The following is a 23,823-nucleotide window of genomic DNA, read 5'->3' as shown; positions in this document are numbered from 1 at the left end:
ACAAAATAAATTTGTACAAAAAAAAAAAACAGCCATTCACCAAACGATGGCAGTAGCCCTTTGGCCACCTTGCCCTATTTTGTCGGAATTCTAGCTTACCCTATTTCCGACACGGAGACTGTAAAAAAAAAAAGCAAAGTTGACTGTGTTTGCAGCCGCTTCTAGGTCGAGCGGAAATTGGAGTCTATATTCACCAAATTCCGAAAGAACTGCGTCTTCCTAATTTGCCAAGAGACTAGCTAACTGGAAACGAACACTGTGAAAAGATGAAGCAACAGGAAGCTGTTTTTACGGCACAGCAGCGCTTTTTTGCGAAACCCTGCTGCTCAAATAAAAATGTTACAAAGGCTAACTACGAGGTCACGACGCTGATCGCCAGGCAGTGCAAACACAAAGGATGAATTTATTTAAGACTGGTCCAAAAAACGCCTGGCTGAATAGTCGGCCCTCACACATTTTCAGCTGACCAAATCCGTCCCGTTGTCTGAAAAGTTTGGACAACCCTGCTGTACTGACTACAATTCAGAAGGTTCTACAATCACAACAGCCTGTACACAAGCAGAGCCATGCGACTGATCTTAAGCTCTCCTATCCCTTACGCACATGACAAAGTGATAGAGAGAGAGGAGATGAAGTATTGCTACTACTACAGTAAAAAAAATCATTGAACATGCCGACAGTAGTGACTAACTAAGGAGGGGTACATAATAATTATCGAGCTGACAGTTATCTAACTGAGCCTAATATGACATCGCAGTTTTCGGGCGATAATTTGTCATATTAAACCAAAAAACCAAACGTGAGTTTAGAGGCGCAAAAAAATGTAAGTATTTTATTGTCAGGACCAGAACGGAAACAGGACCCACTCGCGTGACGTTTACCACAAGTTCTATTGAAGGAACGAGGAAGGGGTGCGCCCACGATCCGGTGTTTGCTCTCGTACTCGGGTTGTGATCCGAACACGGAAGTGGATCTTCGGTAGCGAGCGATGGCGGTGTCAGGGGCGGAAAACTGGTCGGTAGCCGGGACTGGGAGAGCAAGACGTGGTCGGAAACGAGTGATAAGCCGGGACGGGAGAGCAGACGTGGTCGGAATCAAAAACGGATCGTAATTCGGGACGGGAGAGCAGACGTGGTCGAGATCAAAACAGGTCGTAACGGGAGTCAAACAGGAGCAAAAAACGGGACAGGCGTGAGTCAGGGTCGAGAAAGGGCTTGCCGTGTAAAAACAGAGATTCGCAGACGGACTGACAAAAGGCGACAGACAGGAGTTGGTTTAAATAGGGACAGGGAGCCAATGACAGTCCGAGGCAGTTGGCGCCAAAGGAGCGGGCGCAGGTGATTCACATCGGTAATCATGACATTTATAAGCATTATAAAGAAGGCAACACATAATGTATATATGTATCTACACTGTATATCTATGTTCATTGGAAAATGTTAAGAATGTTTGTTATGTTTGTCTTCCTACTGAAACCATATCATTTTTCATGATCAAACATGTATGAAAAAGAGCACGGGAGCTACTAGGGAGCACGAAAGAGCCGCATACGACTCTACAGCCGCTTGTTGCGGACCCCAGATTATGTGTGAATGCCAATTTGATAAGTATTGACTGCTTAGTTAAGATTGACAGCTGCGGACTAACAAGTGTCTCAATCGCGACACAATGTGTTACTTTTCTGTACTAGACATTTCCCCGTTGACTTTTTAAAAATGTAAAAATTGGACGTGAATTATTTTATTCTCATGGCTGCTAATGCCAGCGGTTTAAAATTCGGTGTGGCTTGTACAAAAACAAATTTGAGTTTCTTCCTTCAATTTTTTTAGTTTTTAATCAGGTGAGCTATGTGGCCCATATTTCATATCCCATATTTCGTTAAAGCTTTCCGATGCCTTTCCTCTCCTAACAGCAAACAATTATATTGCTAATTTGTTTGTGGATGCTTACATGTGTGTGTCATTCTAGCTGTGTGAACGGTTTGTCTCTTCCTGTTATGACAGGAAATGCAGGAACATGTGCTTCCTGATGACAGGGCAATCTATAGACACACGCATACACACAACAAACTCACACAAAGACACATTTTGTCTTCTGCACGTGTCTTATGTCAATCAATGGGGCATATGGGCAAGGAGAGCCAAACAGGTACAAAATGCTCCCAAGGTACTGCTGTTTGCTGAATCATTCGAGGTGCCTGAGGCCAGTAGCGCTAGACTCGCATGTCGGAGGCTTCTTAGTTCGTCAAAGGAGAACCCCAGTCGACGTTGGTAACGGGCATTCTGGAGTGCGGTGTCCCAAAGCCACAGGTCCTCAACTGATTCTTCTTCATCACCACAGAGACGGTCAAATTTTATCATTTTCGAAGGGAGGGGTGGTGGCTGGATCGAAATCCGATGAGATCATCTTTCCTTAATAACTGGGACTCTTCTTCAGGGTTGAGGCGAGAAGAAGTTAGGGAGATGAGGCAGGGGTGGCTCCTGGGAATGACTGCTAGATGAGTCTAAGGTTCTAGCAAGACCCGTAGGTTGTGGGGAAGAGAGGAGACGAGTTTGGCCTGTTCATCTGCTAGTTTGAAGTGGCCTGGGATCCATATTATTTAGACTCTGTTGGTGTGTGGAAATGCCACAAGTCTGGAGTGTCCTCGAGGAGGTGCTGCTGTAGACCACAACTCACCTCAAGATGCTCACACTCTACTGAAAGTGCAAAACCTATAGACTAATTATTACAATTGATTGACCGTATAGGGTCTTTTTAACATGTGCCATTTGATTTTACTTTGAAGATCCTGGTCAACATTTTGCCTAGATTGCTAGATTTGTTACCATTGTCCCTTTGGGTGTCTACTTCAAAAAAACTACTAAATTACTACTGACCTAATTACCAAATATAGTGCTTAAAACAGAGACATAATGTGTTATTTTGCTTTCATTGTGAAAAGGAAAAAGTTTGCCCATTCCTGTTAGCTGCAAGTTCGCTAACAGGTGCATTGCCATCCACTGCTCTCCTTCAGGTGACCTTCACCAAGCGCAAATTCGGACTAATGAAGAAAGCGTACGAGTTGAGCGTCCTTTGCGACTGCGAGATCGCGCTCATCATCTTCAACAGCACCAACAAACTCTTCCAGTACGCCAGCACTGACATGGACAAAGTGCTGCTCAAGTACACCGAGTACAACGAGCCCCACGAGAGCAGGACCAACGCCGACATCGTTGATGTGAGTGGCGCCTTTGTTTTCTTCAAATCCAAACTTTATTGACACAAAATATTACTGTTATTTTACCCACAACGCGCATTCAACAGTCCATTTTGACATTGTTAGTTAAAATTTGAGATTAGAAGCTGTTTTAACTTGCTGCCGCCATCGCCTGGCTTGTGTCATTATTGCAGCCGGAGTCAGCTCGTTCACGATGCGTTCAAATAAACTTTTTGTTTGGACTGTACTCAAAGAAGACCTCTGATTACTTTCAAACAAATAGAAACAATAGGGACGATCATTACATCACTCTACAGCACTACCCCCAACCCCCATTCCTCCTACCTAATGTGTTCTGCCCTGAACAGCTTTGCTAAAAGTAGTGATGTGTTCGTGTGTTTCTTAGTCGTGTTCAATTGATCTCTTCCTTTTTCGTCTTTTTTGGGATTTGGGTCGGTGATTGGACTGTATTTGAAAATGGCCACTTCTTCCATTATCTGCACCGTTATCTGGTAGTGCTGGAGCCCTATCATCAGGCAGTGGGCAGGGGGATACCCTGCCAGCACACAGAGACAGATAACCATTTATATGCTCACTCATACCTAGGGTTGATCTGAAGTCACAAACCTACCTGCCACGCATGATTTTGGAATGTGGGAGGAAACCCATGCAGGCATGGAAAGAACACGCAAGCTCCGCACGGGAAGGCCGGTTGCTGATTTTGAACCCATGACCTTAGAACTGTGCCGCCGTGCTGCCAGGCCATTTGTCACTTTCACTATTTTCATGTTAAACTAACAAATAAAAAAAAGAAAACTGCAGTGACGAGCATAATGTCACCGCGTCCCCCCTTTCCACCTTCCTCATATGTTCCGCCTCGAGCAGCTTTTCTAAAATAAAAGCAAATAGGCAGTACAAAATAAAGCATAGAGTTCTCTAAACTCAGTTGGACATTTTAACGCTTACCGTATTTATCCGTGTATAACACGCATCCCTAGTTTTTATTAGAAATATTTATTCCTCAGCTCAAACTATGTGGCTGGATGCAACTGGAATCTAAACCCAGGTCGCTTCGGGGAGAGCAGAGAATAGTAACCAATGGTACAGTTGACATATGAAAGAGCTGTTAGTTTGATCTCATTATTACACTACTTTTTGGTCACGGTACCAGAGACGAACGTTAATTTCGTTGTGCGTTTCACACGTTCCATTCACTCTTTCATCATTGTAGCTTGTGAAACACACAACAAAATTCAAATTCGTCTGGTACCATGAGTAATAGTAGTGTGATAAAGAGATAAAACCCACTGTTTCTTCCTATGTTATCCACATCACTCGCTGGTGGTCCTGTGATAAGAGTTCGGCGCTTCACTCCTGTAACCCGCTTTCAAAACCTGTTACACCAATGTTTTGCGATAATACTGTAAAAGCTCTCGTATAATGCGCACCCATTTTTACGTTGAAAAAATGTGTGCTTTACACTATTAAATACAGTACTTAAAAGAGAAAATATTTAAAATTCAAATCTTAGGTACACCTCAAACGTCTACAGTTTCATCATTGAAAAATCTAAAAAAAATACACTTTCTCTTAATCTCTTTTAAACACTTTTCATGGTGTTCTATATGATTTTACGCTAATGTGTTCCGTCCCGGACAGCTTTTACAAGCTAAGCAGATAGGTGTGGTGGGGGAAAAATATAAGGGCACTTTTAGCTCAAAATAATTAAAAAAAGAGAAAATATCTTAATGTCAACTTTTAAGGGTGTTGTCCGGAATTTGAATATGTGTTACTCTCTGCCGCCATCTTCTGGCTTAAAGTCCTGATTGCAGCCTCACTCAGATGATTCATTAATGTCTTAGACGGGCTCAAATAAACTCTTCATTTTACATCTTCTTTTGAGTTAGTGTTTTGAATGTATTATGAATCTCCAAACTCCCCTCTCTACTTCTACCTAATGTGTTTGGAATCCTGGAACAGCAATGCAAAAAGTAAGGTGGAAAGAACATGATAAAGGCTCTTTAAACTCAGTTGGGCATTGTTAACACATACTTAATGGAGAAAATATTCTACTGTCAACTCCTTAGGGAAATTTCCAACGACGCACTGCACCTTCAACAACAGAAAAATGTATCTAACATTCCTAAAAACTCAAATTGAAACATCAAAACTAAATTTACAGTATTTGTTTTTTTGACGGTAAAGGATTCAATTATTTGACGGGAATTTACATAGCATTATTATTAATCACCTCACTTTCTTGTTTACGTTAGCTACGTGTGGTTTGAGGTCGGGTCTTAGACAATCAAAGTGGGATCAATCAAACTTCCCAATTTTTCAAATGCGCCATCAGCATGCCGCTGTGTTCTGTGTATTGTAGGCCAGTCATTCAATACAAGACCTCGCATTTTCCTAGAAAGACTTTTCACTCTCTCATATTATTTGATGTACAACAACAAACTATGTGTGACAGCCATTTTACAATACCACGCGCTAAATCAGCCTTATTTGAGGACACGGATTTCTCCACCTTTGTTATGTCTGCCGCAGTGTGTACAAATAAGCACACATGCGTGTTTGCAAACGTGTCTGGGCGGCATGTGTGCACACCCACGCGTCCTACCTCATGGCCAGGCACTCCCGGATGTCTTTAGCGGGCACGTAATCTACCATAATTTTGCCTAATCCCACCTAATCTGTCACCATCCCCATGGATCTTGTTAGCATAATCCGGCAGGGCTGCCATGGGGACACACCTCCCACGCGCAACGCCACTGTGCACTCTGACCTTTGTGTTGTGTTTTTTAATGCCCTGGTATTTTATCTTTCTGTAATCCCTCGCTGTATTGCGGTTTACTTTTTACAGTTTCCCTACTTTATGGATTTTAGCATGCATTGTGTTCTGCATTCTGATTGGCTAAAACAATTGCCCCGCCCCTGTTCTGCCCATCTCTTTCTGCATGTCCATAAATTGGTGGTTTAAACCTTCCACACACGTAAAACAGCTTAATGAACCTACAATTTCAAGTTTTCGTAAAAGCCTCTAAGGACCAAAAAAAAGCACCTGCGGATGGCCCAAAAAAGCAGATGAACATGCTATCGCCAACAAAGATGGACTTCTTGACAAGCTTAAGCAGATGTTGGGAAACATTTTGACCCGAAGAGCCATAATAGCAAAATATTTTTTTCGAGAAACAAACCAAATATTTTAAGATAAATTTTAGCCAAATCGCCAAACTTGCTCTCCAGACAAAATCGAAATTTTCAGCACATTTTATTTCACTGTGTGACATCAGATGATTTGATAACATTTATTAAATAAGAAGAATGCCTCTGTCCCATACCAAGAAATATACCACTTTAGTATTTAATATGGCCTGTCAAACAAAAGTGGCCAAAGTATAATGCTATTATATCATCAAACTAATTAACTTTTTGAGCCCAAATTGAGAGTTCCTATGGAAAGCTGACAACAAATCAGATTTCATTTAACCAATTAATAGTGCAAGATAGTAACAAGATTATTTTTTTGAATTATAATGTGACAGTACATAATTTTTTCGTAAAAAAAAGTGTTTATAAAGTAACATACTTTTATTTGTTGTTTGGAATGTTCTTTTCACACCACATTTTTGTCGTCCACACGATTGCAACAAAATATAATCTGGATCTTGTCCTTAATCAATACAAATGTGTGATAAAGCAGCAATATCTTATTTACAATTACAATTTGACAGTGTTCGTAAAGTTTATGTACTTTTATTTGTTAATCCAGAGGTCGGCAACAGGGGCCTCCGGAGCGTTTTCAAAAATGTTTGATAATGGAAAATGATATGGTTCCTTATGGTGGACAAACATGAAACAAACATGACACGAACATTCGAAACATTTTCCAATGAATATAGATTTTGGAGGCAGCACGGCAGTGCAGTGGTTAGCGTGTGTGCGGCACAGTTCTGAGGTCATGCCATCGAACCTTCCTGTGTGAAGTTTGCATGTTCTCCCCGTACTTACGTGGATTTCCTCCGGGCTCTCCAGTTTCCTCACACACTCCAAAAACATGCATGTCAGGTTAATTGGCCGGTCCGAATTGTCCCTAGGTGTGAATGAGCGAGCAAATTGTCTGTCCCTGTTTGCCCTGCCACTGGCTGGCAACCAGTTCAGGGTGTCCCCTGCCCACTGCCCGAAGATAGCTGGGATGGGCTCCAGAACCCCCGCGACCCTACTGAGGATAAGCGGTGCACATAATGGATGGCTGGATGGATAGATTTTGGACAAAAACTTAATTGCTATTTTTCATACCAGCATAGCACTTCCCATGCGGTTTTCGATTTCAAATGACAACAGCATTTACTGTGCTAATTTTGTTTTTGTAAGTACTTAGACATAGTGACATGCTTTCAACTTTTGAAAACAACGCCCTCTTCTGGGGAGCTTTGTTTGGTTTGGTTTGTTTGGCCCTGCCTCTATTGGCTAGTGCCGTTGAAACTTACCTCTGATTGGCCAGTACCATCAAAACACGAATTGTGACAATTCTGGTTGGCCAAACGCTCCATCACTCAAATAACAAAGGGGGAAAAGGACAAAAGTTAAACTATAAATCTTTGGGAAAAAAAAAACGCAGTGACTTGCAATTACACAATCGCACTAGGTCACATCACCATCTTGATTAGATTCCAGTTCATCATGCAGCCCTAATATACAGTGTACAGTACATATACAGTATGTGTTCCCTCCCTTTTTATGCAAATATGTAGCTTTTATTTTTTTGCGGCTCCAAACATTTCTTGTTATGTTGTGTTTTTTGGCTCTTTCAACATTTTGGGTATGAGTGTTAACCAAATGCTTGAGCCTGTAAATTGGGTTTGTTCTTCAATGTGTTTCAATGTGTGATAGTGTCACGAAGCGGGTCGGGAAGCAGGAAGTTGGAACTCATTTGCGTAGACGATCTGTCACTTTAATTGAGAAAGAAAAGTTGTCCAACAAACGGACCAAAAACAAAACAAAGCAGGCTCAAATGCAGGCAAAACTACAGACTATGCATTTAACGGGATTAAACAGAACTTGCAGGAATCTCTCAGAATGTTATACCGAAGTGCAACAAAGTCCAACAAGCACAACAAGAATAAACAGGTATCAAACAGGCATGAACAGGTTTTCAACAAGGGTAACCAATGATCTGGCAAAGGGCAGTTCCAGAAGGCACGTGTAAGTACCCATAGGAGTAATCAGGAAAATGCAGGCCATCCGGTGTCAAGAGCGCCATGACAACTGTGCAGGACATGACAGATAGAGTATTGATTAAAAAAATGAAGGATTCTACTTCGCGGGTTTTGATTATCGCCAGACCTTTTTGTCACTTAACCACCGCAAAAAATGAGGTAAATACTGTGCATCGAAAACGATCTCTGACAGACAATTTAAAGCCACAGCAATCGAACTTTTCGCATGTTAGCCGCTTTGCCTCGTGAGCTCGTGTAGTGTGTTTCCCATTACATGAGCCAACACACACACACACACTCATGTCGAGAGTAACTGGTTTGTGTTGGCGGCGCTCCCCTCTCTGCCGCTAAATGGCTGGAAAGCAGAACGCTGCTAAAAATAGAACACAATGGCTAAGAATAGCAAGGGCGGTTGTGGCGTCAATGGAAGTGAGTGCGTGTGTGTGTGTGAGTCAACGGAAAGAATGAGGGGAAGAAGAAAATCATAAAATTCCTTTTTTTTTGCTGACAAACGAAAAGTTTCTTATTAAATTTTAACACAAACGCTGACCTTGTTAACTCGATTCCTGGAATTTTCCATTCTTGCCACTTCCAGGTTGTAATCCGATACTTACACGTGTGTATTTAGGAGATGCATTTACTCAGTTACATAGACTTAAGTAACGTTTTGAAACGTTCTTTGAGAAGTTTTACTACACAGTTGTTTTTACTCTTGATTGAGTCGATGTGTCAAGAAAAAGCACTACTCTCACCTTGCTACAACACGCAACTGCATAAAATGCTTTTTTTTGTGACTGAAATAGTTCAATCAAGTATTGACAATAGAAAATAAAAACACTTTGGTGGCTATCGTTTGTGTGACAGGTGGTTTCGGCGCCGAATTGTGTAATAATAGCCACCGAACCGTTACAAATTGTGACAAAAAGTTATGTTTAGAACTACCACTTAACACTAGGAGTCCCAGGAATTGTCTTACCCCTCTAGGATGACCAGCGGACAGCTAAAAGGTTATGTTATTTAAAACTGACAACTCAACGACCCATCAGGTCGTCATCGTTCTGTAAATGCGGAAAGATGGGGTTGTTTAAATGGAATGTGGTGGGTGTGGTGTTGATAGATGCATAAAGAGCTAGTGCACAGGATCAATGGTGAAACTAATCCAGTCAGTTGGCAAAAATACTACACATTTACTGCAAAATTTGTATATAACTAAATATCAAATTTAGTATTTCAAAACAGATACCTGATATATTATCTTGTCTTCATTCTGATAAGAAAAAATACTATAGACATACTACACAAATACTTCTACATCTATGGTACAAAAATAATTTAGCAAAAATATTACAAGAGAAATACTAGAAAAATTCAACTGCAGTAATAGTGCATAATATTAAAACATAGTACAAAGATACCACTAGAGTAATACTATAATCCGAAAATACTGCTACATAAATATTGTGACAGAAATACTATAAAAAGTACAACTACAGTAATATCATAAGAATACTACAAAAATATCCTATGGAAATACTACAAATAAACACTGTAGAAATACTACAAAGTACTAAAAAAAAGGACAGAAATACTAAAAAAAAAATCAGACTGCATAAGTACTACTAAAATACCACAAAAATACAACTAGAGTAATACTACAAAAATACTGGCTGGTTACGCCCCCACCAACTATTATTTTCTTCACGATGGCATTTGGATGGTCATCGCTGCTCACACCAGTTTGCCTCATTTGCAGATCAATGGTGAAAGTTATCCAGTCACTTGGCTTATCTTTTCGGCATTTTATGTAGAAAAGACAAATGGCTTGTCTGTGGTACTTCTAATGTTAAAGGAACTGTACAGAATTTGGGACGGTTTTACTTTCTGCCGCCATCTCTTGGCCTTTGTCATCATTGCAGCCTCTCTAGGCATGGTTCATCACCTGTGTGCTGGTACTTGCATTTTTAAGATGCTTTGAAATGAACTTTTACATCTTTCTTGGGGTTTAGGTTGGTGTTTGGACTGTACTTGAAGAAGACCTCTTATTACTTTCACAAATTTCATGCTACACTAACAAATAGAAACTTTTTTTAAACAATTGGGACGAGCATTACGTTACTCTAGAACACTTCGGCCATTCCTTCTACCTAATGTTTTCCGACCTGAACAGCTTTGCTAAAAGTGGTGATGTGCTTTCCAGGTTGAATCCCTGAAGCATGTGCCGAGTAATTTAGATGAGTATTTCATAAACCGTGAGTTTGAAGCCCCGCAAAGCGGGTCTACCATGTGACTTCCTCAGTAAATGATTCTCTTGGTTTGAGTACAGTTTGAAATAAAAACGGCAAAGGAACGCTATGGATTACCCTGAACGTTAACTGTGTCCAATAACGTCTGACATTGAATGAAAGTAATCAATAAACACTTTATCTTTCCTCCTTATTTTACATTTTCACTTGTTGCACAAGCACAAACAGAAAGAGTAACACATAATAAACCGTGTTAAACTACTCATCAAATGGGTTTACACCACACCATGTCATTGCATGCACCAAGTATGTTATGTACTTTTCTGTCCACATGATGGCGGAATCGAGGAAATGAATCATCTTAAAACCACTATGTGTGTGTGAAGCATTTCCCTGCAGGGCTTCACTGCTTTATGGGGCTTCATTTTGCGATCACTAGCTAAATGTAAGATAAAACTAGATAGGTGCAACGCAAAGTAAAGTTGAGCATTGTTAACATATCCTTAATAGAGAAAATATTTACCTTTCACATTTTTTAACCCAGTTGGGAGATATCATTTTGTGTTTTTGATAGTGTTAACGAGTTACCATCGAGAAAAAAACACCATTAAAACAAAACACTCTTGGAGGGCATTAAAAAAGCATACTGGTATATGTACGTGTAGCTAAGTTCCCCCTGAACATTTTTAGGTGGTTGGAAATTGGAAGTTAAAAAAAAATCGGAAATGATAACGTTATAACACCGCATGGCACAACATTCATTTGGACAGGTAACTTAAAATTAGTTTTACCTGGTTATATCAGTATCAGAAATTATTTTCCCCCCATTTTATTAACACTCCACTTATTGAAACATGAATATTTTGTTTGTTTGTTTGTTTGTACATGATTCAATTGTTTGTTTGTTTGTACATGATTCAAATTGAATCTTTTCTTCCGGCGCCGTCACGAATGGCAGCCACTCCAGCAGCTCCCGTGTTATTTTCGATTGTTCTCGATTGTTCTCAGCTCAGGGATGCTGCTGGAAATGTGATGAACAAAGTATCTATCTATCTATCTATCTATCTATCTATCTATCTATCTATCTATCTATCTATCTATCTATCTATCTATCAAAGGCGTGGACTTTCCATGGTCGAAATGCCTCGAGTGAAGATAGTTTCTAACCTTGATGGTTAAAGACACCTTAGACGACACACCCCACCTTTTACTTTGCACTACAAGTTTGGAGGTCCTTTTTGATAACTCCGCGTCCATGAATACACCTGGTCCTTTTTATTGCTCAATTCAAACTGTATGGCAAGTTTCAGTCATTTGAGGCGTTTTCCCCCCAAATGACCCTACGTGAAGAAACAATGGCAGCTGCCGACAGACCAGATCCGCTATTGTAGCCGACATAACTTGAACAAGACTTTCCCCTTCTGTTTTTAAAGTCTAAGTGCAATGTTTGATTAATCTGAGTTAGTTATTGTAATTTGATAAATGTGGCTGTAGACAGATAAATTCAGCAATTGCATTCAGTATTGCATGAATGAAAAGCCCTTTAAAACTCAAAACATCTGGTATCCAACCATACTTTAAAGTAGTATCCAACTCGGAATTATTCCATTTTTTTCATTCGTAAAAAATGACCCAAGAACTAAAACAAATTGTCCTTTTAGGTTCCAAAAATAAAGTGAAAGAAGACCCCCTCTAAATAGCGCCCGCTTTGAGACTGGGAGGTCGCTGGTTCGCGCCTCGGCCGAGTCATACCTAAGACTTATAACATTGGTAAAATGGCGGCGCCCTCTGTTGGCTGCGGCTGCATCGGCTCGCTACAACGGGTCAGGTGTATCGACATTTCGTTCTGTGTACATTGTTACAAAGAATGACAATACAAAGGAAATTATTATTATTATTATTATTAATAGCTGTTCTTCTTCTTAGTCTTACTCTTTGTATTCTTTGTATTCTTCTTATTTGTCTTCGTCCTTCTCGTTCTTATTCACTGTCTTCTTATTCTTTTTTGTCTTACTATTTGTATTTGTCTTCTTATCCTTCTTCTTCTTAGTCTTATTATTATTATTATTATTACTATAGTTATACTTTGTCTTCTTATTCATCTCAGTCTTATCAGTCATCTTCATTGTCTTTCATTTATTTTTGTTATTATTGTTATTATTATTATTATTACTAGTAGTAGTAGTTCTTATACTTATTTGTCTTAGTCTTTTTAGTCTTCTTCTTATCTTAATGATTATTATGATTATTGAATATTATTCATCTTCTTATTTTTATTTGTCTTAGTCTTTTTTCTTCGCTATCTCATTATTAGTATTATTTTAATTATTTCTCATTATTATCATTATTATTATTATTATTGTTATTACTGTATTATTTTTTTGTCACCTTATTCTTATTCTTCTTTGTTTTGGTCTTCTTCTTAGTCTTTTTCTTGGTATTCTTTGTCGTCTTAGTCTTCTAAGTCTTCTATTGAGTATTTTGTTTGACTTCTTAATCCTATTCCTCTTTGTCTTGGTGTTCTTATTTCTATTTATTTCTCCAATTATTTTTCGAATTCCTACCCTTACCCTTACCCTTACCCTTAATATGTATTCGCTCATTCGCAGACTTTTTTGCCGGCGTTGTCTTGACTAGAACACCTGTTAGCGAGCACCAGTGAAGCCCCGCCCTCCATCTGCTCATAGACATGCACGCGACGGTACAGATATGACTTGATGCGCGGGTGTTTGCGTGCACGTGTAACCAGCATATTTAAACAAACCTAGATGGTGTTAATTTTGAAGAGACAAATTGAATTGATTCTGATGACATAATCGAAAGTTCTTTAAAAACTTTAAAACGAACAAAAAGAAATGAAACGCTCAAACGCATGCTGGTGGGAGAGATCTTTTAAACTATGGCGCCCTCAAGTGGTCATGCTAAGCGTTTGTGCTATACACAGATGAAGATTAAGGGACATTGTGTTATTTAGCGCCCCTTAGTGGTAAAAACAACCGAATCCATTCACACACAAAAAACAATAGTATTAATAATATACAAAAGTAATCAAACAACTGTGTAAAAGTGTATTCTTTTTAAATACTCATCGGTCAATAAACATATTCATTTTACATGACATGAGGTTCCCTAGAGGGGGCTGACATGATTGTCCGCTGTCTTGCTGATAATATAGTTAAGTAATTACTACTCTACTTGTAAAAAAACATGTTAGTTTTTTTCTGGTGCCACCTATGTCCACATTGTCCCCTTGTGTGTCAACTACAAACAGTACTACAAAAATACGACAAAATTACATAAAACTAAATATCAAGCTTAGTGCTTGGAAGCAGGGACCTGATAAAAAAATTGATTTAAGTCTAAAAAAGAAAAATATATATAGAGAAATACAACCAAAGTACGAGCGGCAGTAGCTCAGGAGGTAGAGCGATCGTCTTAGGATTAAGGGATCCCAGTTCGAATCCCGGCTTGTCCGTGTTACATGTCGAAGTGTCCTTGGGTAAGACATTGAACCCCCAATTACCCCCAATAAGCAGGTTAGCGCCTTACATGGCTGCACAGATCACGGCCGTTATTGGGAAATGTGAAGCACAATGTAAAGCGCTTTGGGAAGTCATTGACTTGAAAAGCGCTATATAAATGCAGATCATTTCATAAATACAGATCATTTCATTTCATTACGACTACTATAATAAAATAATACAGAATACTGCTTCATATATTTTTATTACTGAAATACTGCAAAAATACTACTACAGAAATAAAACAAAATACTACTACACACATACTTCAATTGTACTCCAGAAATACTAAAAAATTACACTACACAACTACTACCAAAATACTATTATAGAATTACCACAAAAATACTACCACAGAAAAACAACAGAAATGCTACAAAAATACTACAGAAATACTACAAAACTAAATATCAAACTTTGTGCTTAAAACTAGGACATTTTACTTTCATTCTGAGCGATTTAATAGAAATTTAAGGAAACCAATCAATTTAAAAACAACTATAAAAGTAAATATCACATAAATATATGCATGTATATTTATCCATAAATGCAAACGAAAAAACTAGGATAGGTGTCCAGGTCCGGTCCACTAAACCCAATGAGGCCCAAGACCCAAAAAGATGAAAAAAAAAAAAAAAAAAAAAAAAAGATTTTACCGGATTTAAAAGTCACCTACTTGCACGCACAAAACATGTAGCTTGAAGGATGCCCTAATGACGACTTCAGCCAGAAGATTTTGTCAGCAAGTAGAATATTTTGACGTTATGAACACCACCTTTTCTAATACTTACATTTAATCACACCGCAGGTTGGAAAATTTAAAAAAAATTAGCGGGAGAGAAAGGAACCCGCCCTGAACCAGAACATAATGATTGACATTTTTGACCATACCTAACCTGAAATTCGGGCCGGCTACGGCAACGTCTAATGGTCAAATATTACACAGTTTCATTTTAATTTTAAGAAGATTGTGTGTATTTTTTAATTGATGCATATTGACTATTTCTTCATCAGACATTTTAAGCTCCTGCGGGCCCCGTTGGGCTGCTTTAAATGTAACGCTAACTGATATACTGTGTGTGTTTTTAGACGTTGCGCAAGAAAGGCCTAAGCGGGAGCGAGAGTCCGGACATAGAGGCGGACGACTCTGCCGGTCAGAGCCCCGAAACAGACGACAAGTACCCCAAAATCAGCGATGAGATCGACCTGATGCTCAACAGGCAGCGAATCTGCGTGAGTTGACGTTGCCGTGACAATTGCGAAGAAAATTGGGTATATAAAAGTCCAAATTGGGGACCTCATTCTTTCTTCTGCAAAAATGTACCTTTTTTTCCCAATGTAAGGCGCACCCCCAAAAAGTAGTCTTGTCATATATTTTTCATACATAGGGCGCACTGGACTATAAGGGGCATGGAATTATAACTACAGGTTAGAGCTATGATAGGGTGGCGTAAAAAAATAACTAAAAATAAGAATATTTATTTTAAAGGATATAAATTAACAGGAAGACTTTTGGTTTCACTAATCCAATTAAATTTACCAACAAAAAAAATAACATGTTAACCACAACAACTCGAAGACTCAGTCTATGTTTCTCAAAGCAGACAGTTAGTGTATGCAGTATCATTTAATTGTAACTATGTATTTCCAATTTTATCCACCACATCTTCAGGTATGAAATGCACGCCGGATTATAAATTGGACTTTCATATTTCTGGCCAATTTGGGGTTCTTAGATATGCCTTATAGTCCAAAAAGTAGGGTAATTTGTCATGAAATTAAAGTTTAAATTGCAAGAATAGATATTGCTTTTCAACTTACTTTCCTATAAGGGAACGTGTCAACTTTTTTTTTTACCCCAAATGAATTATTGTTATGTTTGAAATATTTAAGTTTATGTAATATCCATGTTTTGTTAATTTGCCTTTCGGAAGAATTCAATTGGTTTGGCTTTTGCAGTACTGTATAACCCCATAATGTCTTTATGTCAGTTTATTTATCTATCACACAGTTCAATTCAAAACATGTTCATCCCCCATTAAATACAATTTTGTCTTAAAAAAAATAATTATTTTCTCAAAAAATCCTATCCTTTAAATAATATTTATTTTAAAAAATTACACAAAATATACGTCTCTAATGCTGATATTTTGTATTACTTCTTGGTTCTATTTTATTTTTTGATTTGAAAGACAAAATTTACACTTGAAAGTATTTTTAAGTTCATGTATGTTTTTAAAATATGCCTTTTGAAAGAATATCATTAGTCCGGCCATAGTTGAACTACACAAATATTTCTTCAAGTCACTTTTCATATCAAAAAATTCAATAAAAACATTACACCCAAATAAATAATTTCTCGAGTTCAATATTTAAGTTGAATCATTTTAACACAAATTCCTTCAACCACTATTTCTTTTTAAAAAAATTACAAAATATATGTCTTTAATCCCTAAAGTCTAAATTTCTTCTTACCGTAATTCAATTCAATCTGAACATCTATTTAAGTTTATGTATTTTTTCTTAAATATGACTTTTGAGAGAATGTTTGTCTGGCTAATGTAGTCCATCACAACTATTTCTTCATGTCATTTTTTATATTTCAAACAATTCAATTAAAAACCTTTTTAACCCCTAATTAATACTCTATATTTGATTAGTTTCACACAAATTCCTTCAAACAATATTTATTTTGAAATGTATTCATTTTATCACTAAATGTACGTTTTTCATGGCGAAATTCTACATTTTTTCTTAATTAATTCCAATTTTTAATAACAACATAAACAAAACAAATTTAGTCCTAAATTCAATGTATCTTGTTTCCCTTCCAAAAAACATGAAAAAGATGTTATTCTTTATTTTAATTTTGTTTAAAGATTTGCCTTTATTGATAACAACGTAGAAAAAAGTGTTGACAAAGAGGTTAGACATGCCACTCCAGAGCAAACATGTAATGAAGACTCAAAAAAAGGAAATATAAGATGAAAAATAATAAATGGTCGAAATATTTAGATGGTAGTGCTTGGGGACTAGCCTAAGTTGGATGTGCATTAGGGTGGATCAAATTTGAATGGGAAATTTTAATTTCATAATATCAATTTGGCTGCCTTTGCATTTTGTTCCAATTTACATGAACTAATTTTAAGTTTTGAGGAAATTCATCGAGATTCAGGGATGCCACCTAACACAGAAAGTTGGAATTTCGAAAAATGTGCGAAATTTAGTGAATTTCCAAACAGATCTGGAAATGTTGATTACAGTGAACTTTTATACATTACTGCTGTTTTATAGGGATTCATCGCTTATCCTCAGTAGGGTCTCGGGGGTGCCGGAGCCCATCCCAGCTATCCTGGGACAGCGGGCAGGGGACACCCTTAACTGGTTGCCAGCCAGTTGCAGGGCACACAGGGACAGATATCCCACTCGCTTATTCACACCTAGAAAAAATTTGGACATATACCGGTAGTAAAATTAGTTTGGACATTCGAGAATTCCTCAGAATTTAACTTTCAAGAAATCTTCATTTCTTTTTATTACAGGCAAAATGAATGGCATTGTGCACCGTAAGAATTGTGCAATGAAAAGTAGTGTTATAACATTTAGCAAGAACAAAATTCTCAAACAAGTCCATATAAATAAGATATGAAATACCCATTTTTTCATTTCAACCGATAAATAGTGATACATTTTTGAAGTCTTACACAATTATTTTGGGTGGTCTATGAGCCTGTTAGTCTTTGTTTTAAAGGACCTGTTAATAGAATCCATCATCCATCCATTATCTGTACCGCTTATCCTCAGTAGGGTCACAGGTGCGCCGGAGCCCATCCCAACTATCTTCATGCATTGGGCAGGGGACACCCTGAACTGGTTGCCAGCCAGTCGCAAGGCACACAGGGACATGCAACCACTCGCTCATTCACCCTAGGGACAATTTAGATTTGACATGCATGTTTTTGGGAATGTGGGAGGAAACCGGAGTGCCCCGTGGAAACCCATGCATGCAATGGGAGAATATGCAAACTCCACAAGGGGAGGCTGCGATACCTGGACAATCAATCAACCAATCAAAACACTTTATTTGTCCCCAAGGGACTTGAACCCTGAACTTCCGCACCGTAGGACTGTGCGCTAACCCCCCATCCGCCGTGTTGCTAACAGAATACAATGAATACATGATAATAGTAATGATGATAATAATAATAAAAAGAATATGATATCAACATTGCTCAAAGATAGACACTGAAAGCATTTTAACCTATAACCCCCCCTCCCCATCCTGCAGGGTGTGCCCGCCTCCAGCTATGACATGGGCTTGAACCCCTCCTCACTGCTGTACCCACACCATGGCATAGGGGGCACCGCCGCCCACCACAACCTGCTCCCCCTCCACCACCCTTCCATGCAAAGAAACGCATTGTCTCCCCAGCGGCCTGCCAGCAGCGAAGATGCAGGTAAAGAAGTCTTTAAATTACCGTATTTTCCGGACTATAAGACACACCCAAAAAAAAACAGTTTGTGGAGAAATTTGAAAATGTGTGTCATAATCCAATGCGCCTTATGTACTGGAAAATTCGTTGGATACTAGGGCTGCAACTAACCATTATTTTAATAATGGATAAATTTATCGATTTAACTTTTTTATCGAATAATTATCAAACGTTTTTTAAAAGTGGCACGGAGCCACTATTGAGCACCAAAGATCCAAATATGGCTCCAGAGCTAGTATAGCAAATCTAGATTTGTTGGCGATAGAAAGCATCTTCCTCTCCCTTTTGCTGCTTTTGTCAGTCCAGAGCGTTTTCTGTACCTGATGGCTTTTGAGAGAAACTTGAAATTGAAAATAATGTAGGTTCATCAAGCTGTCATACGTACTTGTACAACTCTGATCATGTCAATGATACACAGGCAGACACAGGCAATCAGATTTCAGAACACAATGCACGGTGAAAATCTGCAAAGTATTGAAACTGTAATATGCAACCCGCAATACAACAAGGGATTACTGTATTTCTAAATCATTGGAAAACTTAGTTAGAGAGGATTTTCCATATGTATCAGGTAATGGTTTTAAATTGTCTTTTTTAGGCCTGTTGGGCTCCGAGCTGACAAACACTGTTGTCAGTGTGGGTGAGTCCTCATCATAATCGTCTTCATATTACTCATCCAAACAGTGCTAGAGTAAATTTAACCCTTTTTGATTTTTTCCGACAGGAAATGGTGTCTACAGCAACCAGTGTTCTTCCCCTGCCATGATGTCACCAGGCGGCATCTCCAAGAGCATCCAAGACAAAAGCGCATCAATGAGCATGAGCCGCAAGGCCGACCTACGACCTCCGCATCCGCTCACCAGCAAGTGCGGCAACATGCCGAGTATCGTAAGTTCTTTTGTTTTTTTACGAGGTTTTCATTTTAGAAAATTACAAAAATAAGTCTTTAGAACACGCTAACACTGTTCGCACATCACTCACTGCTGCCCTCTAGTGTGAAGACTTTGACCTCATTTTGGTAAGTTACGTTGATGTTGTGGTGTTCTTTGTGTGCTAGATCAAGAAATGGTGCTTCAGTCTGTTTGTTCTTGTTCATGCGGTTTCACACATGTATACCCGATTCTGTGTATCTCTATTCTAATGTCGAGTTAGTCACTTACAATGCTTAGTTTGACCTGAGAAAAAGTAAAACAAAAACCTTTACTGATTTTTAATAGAAAATTAACGGTATATACAGTGGCTTGTGAAACTATTTGGCCCCCTTGAACTTTGTGACCTTTTGCCACATTTCAGACTTCAAACATCAAGATATAAAACTGTAATTTCATGTGAAGCATCAACAATAAGTGGGACACAATCTTGAAGTTTAACACACTTTATTGGATATTTTAAACTTTTTTAACAAATAAAAAACAAAAAAGTGGGTGTGCAAAATGATTCAGTCCCTTTACTTTCAGTCCAGCAAACTCTGTCCAGAAGTTCAGTGAGGACCTCTGAATGATTCAATGTTGATCTAAATGACTAACAATGATGAATGGAATTCACCTGTGTGTAATTGAGTCTCTGTATGAATGCACCTGCACTCTGATAGTCTCAGAGGTCTGTTTGAAGCGCAGAGAGCATCATGAAGTACAAAGAACACACCAGGCAGGTCCGAGATACTGTTGTTTAAAGCTGGATTTGGATACAAAACGATTTCTCAAACATCCCAAGGAGCACTTTGCAAGCAATAATATTGAAATGGAAGGAGTATCAGACCACTGCAAATCTACCAAGATCGGGCCGTCCCCCTAAACTTTCAGCTCATACTGATCACAGATGCAGCCAAGAGGCCCATGATCACTCTGGATGAACTGCAGAGGTCTACAGCTGAGGCGGGAGAATCTGTTCATAGGACAACAATCAGTTGTATACTGCACAAATCTGGCCTTTATGGAAGACTGGCAAGAAGGAAGCCATTTTTTAAAGATATTCATAAAATGTGTTGTTTAAAGTTTGCCATAAGCCACCTGGGAGACACACCAAACATGTGGAAGGTGCTCTGGGCAGATTATACCAAAATCCAACTTTTTGGCAACAATGCAAGATGTTATGTTTGGCGTAAAAGCAGCACAGCTCATCACCCTCAACACAGCATGCCCACAGTCAAACATGGTGGTGGCAGCATCATGGTTTGCGAGGATGAGCATGTGGTCACTCTTCTCGAGCCTTATGTGTTTCGCCTCGAACAGCTCTGCTAAAAGTAACATAAAAGCAGATATGTGCAGTGGAAAATAAAGCACAAGGGCTGTTTGAACTTAGTCAGGCATAGTTAACACATACTCAAATAATGCACCCCACCGCACTCAGGGGCTAAAGCGCTTGTGTTGGGATCAAGAAATCGCAGGTTCGATTCCCAGCTCCTCCATGTTATAGTGTCCTTGGGCAAGAACCTAAATCCCTAATGCCCCTAATAATTGCCTTGCATGGCGGTTATCAGTATGTGAGTGTGTGTGAATGGGTACGTAAAGCGCTTCATTGCCTTGAAAGCGCTTTATAAAAGAAGACCATTTACATCCATTTAACTATCTTTATTCATTTTGTGTCTTTCCACCAGGGTGTATTACAAAATGTAATCATTTGTGGCCCCAAGAAATAGGTTTCCAAGCAATAAAACCAAATGTATCTGTGTTTTGTGATTGTGAAGAACGCTCGGATCAATCACTCCCAGACGGCGCAGACTCTTTCCAGTCCCGCGGCGTGCGTGACCACCTCGGCGTCTCTTCCCGGCCCCGCCATGGGAGGTTACCCGTCCTCCCTGACCTCCTTCGGTGCAGGTGAGTGCCCTGGTCCCAGACGGGGAGGCAAAACCTGGAAATACTTAAGTCTATTTTTCTCTGCTATATAGATTTCTCGCTGGGTGGCGAGCTGGCCTCACTCACGGCTTTCGGGTCGGCCGGGCTGGGCCCGGGCGCCGGCACCTGGCAGCAGCAGCACGACCTACACAGCCTGCACAGTGTACCGCTCGGTCATATGGCGTGAGTAAAAATACAAATCAATTTTTAAGTTACATTTTTAGCTATCTATGTATTTATTCACGATATTTATCCCTGAATAAAAGTCTTGAAAGGCATTGAATTCATTACTTGAAAAATATGGCCTTAGTTGGCATAAAAATCTCTTCAATCCAATTTTAGAAAGATTTATATTTGTATTAAAAACATCTAGTCACATTTGTCAATTGTCTTTTTAAATAATTCGCCAATTTACTTTTGGGGCAACATGGTGTGACCACAATAATGAAACTGTCAAAACGATGTGTTTTCAGTTGGACGCATATATTAGGTCTACCCACAATACACATAGCAACCTGGGACAGAGACGTTTACTTTGGACCATGCCCGTAAAGTGTACATTTAAAGAGAAGTGTGCAAGAAACATTTGGGTTTTTTTCGTTTTGTGCGTTTCGATTTTGTTTTTTCTGTCGATTTGGTCTTAAATTTAAAATCAGAAGGCATTAAAAATGTCTTAAAAAGTCTTGAATTTAACTTTACTTAAGCTGAAGGAACCCTGTTAAACGCACACCACTAGTTTTTGATAAAGGTTGGTAAATAAAAATGGGTTTTACTCATTTTTCAGCTCATACTAAGCACATTACATTGTAAGTGACAAACGTTATTGAAAACTTGCAGCCATGATTATAATTTACGTAAACTACGAACATAATACCAACATACAATTTACAATATATTCATTTAATATCACTTAAAGTTGGTTCATCATCAGATAACCCAGAGAGTTGTTTCCCTCGTCGTGCTTTTTTTGCCCTTTTAGATTTCAAGACAACTTTCAGTTTTTTTGATTCTCTACCATTAACCTCTGGTACCATGAATAAAAATAATGTGATAATGAGATGAGATGTAATGTCTTTTTGTATGTCATTTTTCTCATGGTGGTCAGCGACATTTTCAACAGATCATTGTGTGCAACAAGATTTAAAACTCGAGGCATGGCGGTGAGGGCACCAACACTTTAACACTCGACAACCATTGGTACAGATAGCATACGAAAAGGCATTAGTGCTTATCTCATCATCACACTATTTTTACACACAGTGCCAGAAATCCTGATTTGCATAATGAATTCTGATGGGGGAAACGGTCTCTCCACGTCTTCAATAACGTTGCGAAAGACAAAGAAAACAAATATCCTTTCAACAAAACCCTATACAAGCTATTTTTCATTCATACATATATTAAATCAAGAAGTCATTGACTCAGGGTGAAGAAGTGTAGAGACTGTTGATCATATCAGAATGCACTATGTAAATCAGTGTTTCTTGCACTGTGAGTAAAAATAGTGTGATAATGAGATAAGCTTTAATGCCTTTGCATATGTCATTTGTACCACTTGTGGTCTAGTGGTAAAGTGCAGGCGCCCTTACCGCCACGATCTACATTAGACTTATCGATTGATTACATTTTGTCATTGTTTGAAGAGCCCAAAGCTTATATACAAATAAACACGGTAGCTCCTAAGATAGTCTTAATTTCATGGTGCACCTTAGTTTGGGAAATACTGTAAATATGTGCTACTTTTTGTAATTGCCATTTAGAATGGTCCCAGTATCTGAGACATGTTGAGTTTAATCAGGTATTTGTTAGGTTTAATTTTCTAACATTTATAATAAAACACTCTACAATATAGGACAAAGAGAATCGGTTCTTTATAATTAGTTACTTTATTATTCATCATATTGAGAGCCGCCGAGGTTCTTCTGCTAGGCATCTTAATGCTCGCCCGTTCGGCTCGTTTCCTCAGCTGACTCTGAAGAAATCTTCTCCAAACGTCCCTTGTAATATTCCGTTTGCTATGTAGCGTTAATCAGTCTTCTTTTTGACAGCCTCTTCTCCGGCTGATATGTTGTAGGGCCTCCCTTGTGAAAGAGTTCATGTCCTTCGTTCTCACGATCTTTGGTGGAAAATAATCTTGAGTTATGGCAAAAAAGGTCATTCCAGGTCAACATGGTATGTGAGAACAGAAACACAGTCAATACATCAAAACACAACCCATGACCTTGGGAAGCAGTTTACAAGCTGAGAACTTCTTCTAAATGACTAAGAATATATATATATATATATATATATATATATATATAACGTATTCATG

General features: G+C 38.7%; 1 protein-coding gene across 4 annotated transcripts in view; it reads left to right on the top strand.

Annotated features, from left to right (window-relative positions):
* LOC148350871 (myocyte-specific enhancer factor 2C-like) overlaps positions 1 to 23,823 on the top strand; it is a 48,886-nt gene that overhangs the window by 12,270 nt on the left and 12,793 nt on the right. For 3 of the 4 annotated variants that reach the window (XM_088355656.1, XM_088355655.1, XM_088355653.1), the window contains exons 3-10: positions 3,014 to 3,217; positions 15,272 to 15,415; positions 18,471 to 18,639; positions 19,274 to 19,315; positions 19,400 to 19,563; positions 19,670 to 19,693; positions 21,362 to 21,491; positions 21,563 to 21,692. In XM_088355656.1, coding sequence (XP_088211782.1) covers positions 3,014 to 3,217; positions 15,272 to 15,415; positions 18,471 to 18,639; positions 19,274 to 19,315; positions 19,400 to 19,563; positions 19,670 to 19,693; positions 21,362 to 21,491; positions 21,563 to 21,692 — 1,007 coding nt within the window. The remainder of the gene's footprint in view (positions 1 to 3,013; positions 3,218 to 15,271; positions 15,416 to 18,470; positions 18,640 to 19,273; positions 19,316 to 19,399; positions 19,564 to 19,669; positions 19,694 to 21,361; positions 21,492 to 21,562; positions 21,693 to 23,823) is intronic. The other variant, XM_088355654.1, reaches the window with a different exon arrangement.

Source organism: Urocampus carinirostris, chromosome 16 (genome assembly GCF_059441175.1).
Source record: "Urocampus carinirostris isolate Australia breed hairy pipefish chromosome 16, RoL_Ucar_1.0, whole genome shotgun sequence".
NCBI lineage: Eukaryota > Metazoa > Chordata > Actinopteri > Syngnathiformes > Syngnathidae > Urocampus > Urocampus carinirostris.
This window is presented reverse-complemented; position numbering and strand designations above follow the sequence as displayed.